Here is a 5,919-nt window from a genome sequence, read left to right as displayed (position 1 = left end):
CCGGCGAACTGTGGCTTATGAAGTAATAAACTGCAGCATTGTGAGAAAATACGTAAAGACATTGCACGTGTGCATTGATTGACGCAGCGAAGCGAGTAACCCTAGTATGATGACTAGCGCTGCCTTACACTACTCTCCCCAAAACGTTCCGTTCTGCCAATATTTTGTGTTGTTACATTTTCACTCCGTGGTCATTGTCACACACATTCCACCACCTATTGATTCCGTGGGAACAATTTTGTTTCCCTAAATTCACGTGCACTGTACAGGTAAGGGTTAATGTTTCTGTACAGGCTCACCTGATCATAAGATGCTGTTATTAGGTAATAAGCCCCCGGGCAGCCAATAGCAATTAGCGCTCTGCAGCCCCACCTAGTGGTAGGAATATGTAGTGCATATATCAGGAGGATATAAAGCATGGTGGTATCTGCTGTTCTTACAGATCGTCTTCTCCTGTATATTCCCCTGTGTCTCCTGGGCACAATGATAACCTGTCTGCTGCTCCTCCTTAGTCTCGGTAAGTCCTGATATTATCTGGAGCCCCTCAGGTAATGGGAATATAGTAGGGACTGATCTCCAGGCAGCTCCTGATCCAGAAGAGGAATATTCCCTGTAACATCCGTCATTCCTGGTGACTGCTCCGATCAGTGTCACACAACAAGTGATGGCGGCTTTTATCTTCTAGGGTCGGTGGACGGCGTCAGAATCCATCTCAAAGATTTCACAGATATGGTGAAGGAAACAACGAGCAAAGAGATATCAGATGCTCTTCCTAATAACTGCAATTGTGCGAAAACAACAAATGATCAATTATTGGGTCATATTCGAACGTAAGTGAAAATCTATACAAGATGTGACCTGCAGCCCTATGTAACACCACAGATAAAACACAGAGAGTTATCACTGTGTTATCTGTGGTGTTACATAGGACTGCAGGTGACATCTACTACATTATCTGTACTCAGAAAGTTATCACTGTGTTATCTGTGGTGTTACATAGGACTGCAGGTGACGTCTACTACATTATCTGTACTCAGAGAGTTATCATTGTGTTATCTGTGGTGTTACATAGGACTGCATGTGACATCTACTACATTATCTGTACTCAGAGAGTTATCACTGTGTTATCTGTGGTGTTACATAGGACTGCATGTGACATCTACTACATTATCTGTACTCAGAGAGTTATCGCTGTGTTATATGTGGTGTTACATAGGACTGCAGGTGACGTCTACTACATTATCTGTACTCTGAGAGTTATCACTGTGTTATATGTGGTGTTACATAGGACTGCAGGTGACATCTACTACATTATCTGAACTCAGAGAGTTATCACTGTGTTATCTGTGGTGTTACATGGGACTGCGGGTGACATCTACTGCATTATCTGTACTCAGAGAGTTAATACTGTGTTATCTGTGGTGTTACATGGGACTGCAGGTGACGTCTACTACATTATCTGTACTCAGAGAGTTATCACTGTGTTATCTGTGGTGTTACATAGGACTGCAGGTGACATCTACTACAATGTATGTACTCAGAGAGTTATCACTGTCTCATCTGTGGTGTTACATAGGACTGCAGGTAACATCTACTACATTATCTGCACTCAGAGAGTTTCCACTGTGCTATCTGTGGTGTTACATAGGACTGCAGGTGACATCTATTACATTATCTGCACTCAGAGAGTTATCGCTGTGTTATATGTGGTGTTACATAGGACTGCAGGTGACTTCTACTACATTATCTGTACTCAGAGAGTTATCACTGTGTTATCTATGGTGTTACATAGGACTGCAGGTGACCTCTACTAGATTACTAAGAGAGTTATCAAACTGTATAATAGCCCCCACACTTTACAAGTGCCCCAAGAGTGGTTCCTATAAAGTATGAGGGCCCTCACACACCATTTCAGGGACCCCCACAATTACCCCTGCAGTGTATGAGGGTCCCCATTGTTTATGATACCCCCACAAGCTTCTATTATATAAAAAACATCAGATATTCACCTAATACAGGATCCAGATGAGTCCGCTGACAAGGTCCGGACAGGCCAACGAGCAGTCATCGTGCTGACGCACACACAAGGGTTAATAGTAAGGGTCTTCTCCTACAGACCACCAGGATTTTTTTCTTTTTTGCCTCCAGGGCCCAGGTGGGATTGAACACATTATAGTTTCGCCCCGGTGACATTACTCTCTTGCTCCTTCAGGTGCTGCGATATAAGACAATGCTGCTATAATGATAACCGTATCTGTCACACTGGATATCAGAAATACTCTTACACTTACAGTAACGGGACCATCACTTGTGGTAAGTGCTCCGTTCTCTTTGGGGTCAGGATACAAGGTGACATTGTGAGATACGAGTGTAACAAACCCTCAGCTGTGATTACAATTTTTTAGCTAGAGAAAAAATGTTTTAGCTCATTCACTTCATTCATTAAACTTGTATAGGAGTTTTAGGTATAACGGCCCTGATTCACCAAAACTGATGTTTTCATTTCCAGTTATGATCCGGTTGCGCTGGAGTAAGACGCTCCGTTGAAGCGTAGAGGTCATAGTGAATCTGGTGCATCGTTCAGCTGCCGGGCACCACGGACAGAACTGTGCTGTAGTCACGGATCAGAGTTTAATTCTATATTACTTTATGCCATTTTCCTGCTATATATTATAATGAATTTTTCAGGTCGTGCTCGACCACACTCTCCGCTAAGCTCCACCCACTTTTCAAAAGTTAGAAGAACTGGCAGAAAAATGGCAGAAGTTACAAAATTTCAGTTTTACGCCACATTCATGGTGCAAACTGTTTGACTAATCGATTGAAAGCCTATTAGAAAGATACAGAAGTATTGAATTCAGAATCGGCAGCCATTAATCTTTATTTACTCAACAAGAAGTCGCTTTATCACGGCTGAGTTATTTTATAAAACTTCTTTCATTCTTTTCACATAAACTGGAAATTTGATGTCCGCACCATTCACTATTAAATCAGATTACAGATCCTTTGTCTCATGTCTCAGCCACGGTTCGTCCATAATGATAAATGTTTCTGTTACTCCCGCAGATCGGAATAGGTACATAGGAGAATGTGCCACACAAACCTGTGAGTGCGACTGGAAAGCCGCGATATGTCTAATGGACACCAAGAATTCAGAAGAGAACTCAAAATATAGACAAAATTGTTACAGGAAAATTAATCCATGCAGTGATGATGATGATGATGATGAATCATACTTAACGAAGTTGTCAGTAATAAAATCATTTTTCTCGTCTCAGTTCTCATAAGAACTTTACACTGTATTCCTCCAAGTAATTGTTATTAAAAACCGAGGACACAACTAAGAAGGCTGCAGTGATATCATCGAGATGGGGGGATATTCAACATCTATGTTCTGCTGGTGGCGTCACTGTGTCCATACATTACTGATCCTGAGTTACATCCTGTATTATAGTGAGTGCAGCTCTGGAGTATAATACAGGATGTAACTCAGGATCAGTAAGGTAATGTATGTATACAGTGACTGCACCAGCAGAATAGTGAGTGCAGCTCTGGAGTATAATACAGGATGTAACTCAGGATCAGTAATGTAATGTATGTACACAGTGACTGCACCAGCAGAATAGTGAGTGCAGCTCTGGAGTATTCTGTTGGTGCAAGCACTGAGTACATACATTACATTACTGATCCTGAGTTACCTCCTGTATTATACTCCAGAGCTGCACTCACTATTCTGCTGGTGCAGTCACTGTATACATACATTACATTACTGATCCTGAGTTACCTCCTGTATTATACTCCAGAGCTGCACTCACTATTCTGCTGGTGCAGTCACTGTGTACATACATTACATTACTGATCCTGAGTTACATCCTGTATTATACTCCAGAGCTGCACTCACTATTCTGCTGGTGCAGTCACTGTGTATATAGATGACATTACTGATCCTGAGTTGCATTCTGTATTATACCCCAGAGCTGCACTCACTATTCTGCTGGTGCAGTCACTGTGTACATACATTACATTACTGATCCTGAGTTACATCCTGTACTATACTCCAGAGCTGCACTCACTATTCTGCTGGTGCAGTCACTGTGTATATATAACATTACTGATCCTGAGTTACCTCCTGTATTATACCCTAGAGCTGCACTCACTATTCTGCTGGTGCAGTCGCTGTGTACATACATTACATTACTGATCCTGAGTTACCTCCTGTATTATACTCCAGAGCTGCACTCACTATTCTGCTGGTGCAGTCACTGTGTACATACATTACATTACTGATCCTGAGTTACATCCTGTATTATACTCCAGAGCTGCACTCACTATTCTGCTGGTGCAGTCACTGTGTACATAGATTACATTACTGATCCTGAGTTGCATTCTGTATTATACCCCAGAGCTGCACTCACTATTCTGCTGGTGCAGTCACTGTGTATATATAACATTACTGATCCTGAGTAACCTCCTGTATTATACCCTAGAGCTGCACTCACTATTCTGCTAGTGCAGTCACTGTGTACATACATACATTACATTACTGATCCTGAGTTACCTCATGTATTATACTCCAGAGCTGCACTCACTATTCTGCTGGTGCAGTCACTGTGTACATACATTACATTACTGATCCTGAGTTACATCCTGTACTATACTCCAGAGCTGCACTCACTATTCTGCTGGTGCAGTCACTGAATATATATAACATTACTGATCCTGAGTTACCTCCTGTATTATACCCTAGAGCTGCAATCACTATTCTGCTGGTGCAGTCACTGTGTACATACGTACATTACATTACTGATCCTGAGTTACCTCCTGTATTATACTCCAGAGCTGCACTCACTATTCTGCTGGTGCAGTCACTGTGTACATACATTACATTACTGATCCTGAGTTACATCTTGTATTATACTCCAGAGCTGCACTCACTATTCTGCTGGTGCAGTCACTGTGTACATACATTACAGTACTGATCCTGAATTACACACTGTATTATACTCCAGAGCTGCACTCACTATTCTGCTGGTGCAGTCACTGTGTACATACATACATTACATTACTGATCCTGAGTTACCTCCTGTATTATACTCCAGAGCTGCACTCACTATTCTGCTGGTGCAGTCACTGTGTACATACATTACATTACTGATCCTGAGTTACATCCTGTACTATACTCCAGAGCTGCACTCACTATTTTGCTGGTGCAGTCACTGTGTATATATAACATTACTGATCCTGAGTTACCTCCTGTATTATACCCTAGAGCTGCACTCACTATTCTGCTAGTGCAGTCACTGTGTACATACATTACATTACTGATCCTGAGTTACATCCTGTATTATACTCCAGAGCTGCACTCACTATTCTGCTGGTGCAGTCACTGTGTACATACATTACATTACTGATCCTGAGTTACATCCTGTATTATACTCCAGAGCTGAACTCACTATTCTGCTGGTGCAGTCACTGTGTACATACATTACATTACTGATCCTGAGTTACATCCTGTATTATACTCCAGAGCTGCACTCACTATTCTGCTGGTGCAGTCACAGTGTACATACATTACATTACTGATCCTGAGTTACCTCCTGTATTATACTCCAGAGCTGCAGTCACTATTCTGCTGGTGCAGTCACTGTGTACATACATTACATTACTGATTCTGAGTTACATCTTGTATTATACTCCAGAGCTGCACTCACTATTCTGCTGGTGCAGTCACTGTGTACATAGATGACATTACTGATCCTGAGTTGCATTCTGTATTATACCCCAGAGCTGCACTCACTATTCTGCTGGTGCAGTCACTGTGTACATACATTACATTACTGATCCTGAGTTACATCCTGTACTATACTCCAGAGCTGCACTCACTATTCTGCTGGTGCAGTCACTGTGTATATATAACAT

The 5,919-nt window shown here is 41.9% G+C and overlaps 1 protein-coding gene across 1 annotated transcript; it reads left to right on the top strand.

Annotated features, from left to right (window-relative positions):
* The first annotated feature begins 376 nt into the window (after positions 1–376).
* On the top strand, positions 377–3,302 carry LOC141191721 (acidic phospholipase A2 homolog). The gene is made up of 4 exons (XM_073661659.1): positions 377–517; positions 686–830; positions 2,213–2,313; positions 3,067–3,302. Exons 1-4 carry the CDS (start codon positions 418–420, stop codon positions 3,285–3,287), a joined length of 567 nt encoding a protein of 188 aa, XP_073517760.1. The 5' UTR covers positions 377–417; the 3' UTR covers positions 3,288–3,302.
* Positions 3,303–5,919: the final 2,617 nt, after the last annotated feature.

This window comes from Phyllobates terribilis, unplaced genomic scaffold (genome assembly GCF_046119375.1).
Source record: "Phyllobates terribilis strain yellow unplaced genomic scaffold, ASM4611937v1 Scaffold_51__1_contigs__length_9155689, whole genome shotgun sequence".
In the NCBI taxonomy this organism is placed as follows: Eukaryota; Metazoa; Chordata; class Amphibia; order Anura; family Dendrobatidae; genus Phyllobates; species Phyllobates terribilis.
Note: the sequence above shows the minus strand (reverse complement) of the source record. Positions and strands in the feature narration are given on the sequence as shown.

Excerpts from the sequence above, each read along its gene's own strand:
- LOC141191721 (XM_073661659.1), top strand. The coding sequence starts at position 418 with ATGGTGGTATCTGCTGTTCTTACAGATCGTCTTCTCCTGTATATTCCC. Across the intron at positions 518-685 it reads GCTGCTCCTCCTTAGTCTCG|GGTCGGTGGACGGCGTCAGA; the intron begins GTAAGTCCTGAT and ends TTTATCTTCTAG. Across the intron at positions 2,314-3,066 it reads TAACGGGACCATCACTTGTG|ATCGGAATAGGTACATAGGA; the intron begins GTAAGTGCTCCG and ends TTACTCCCGCAG.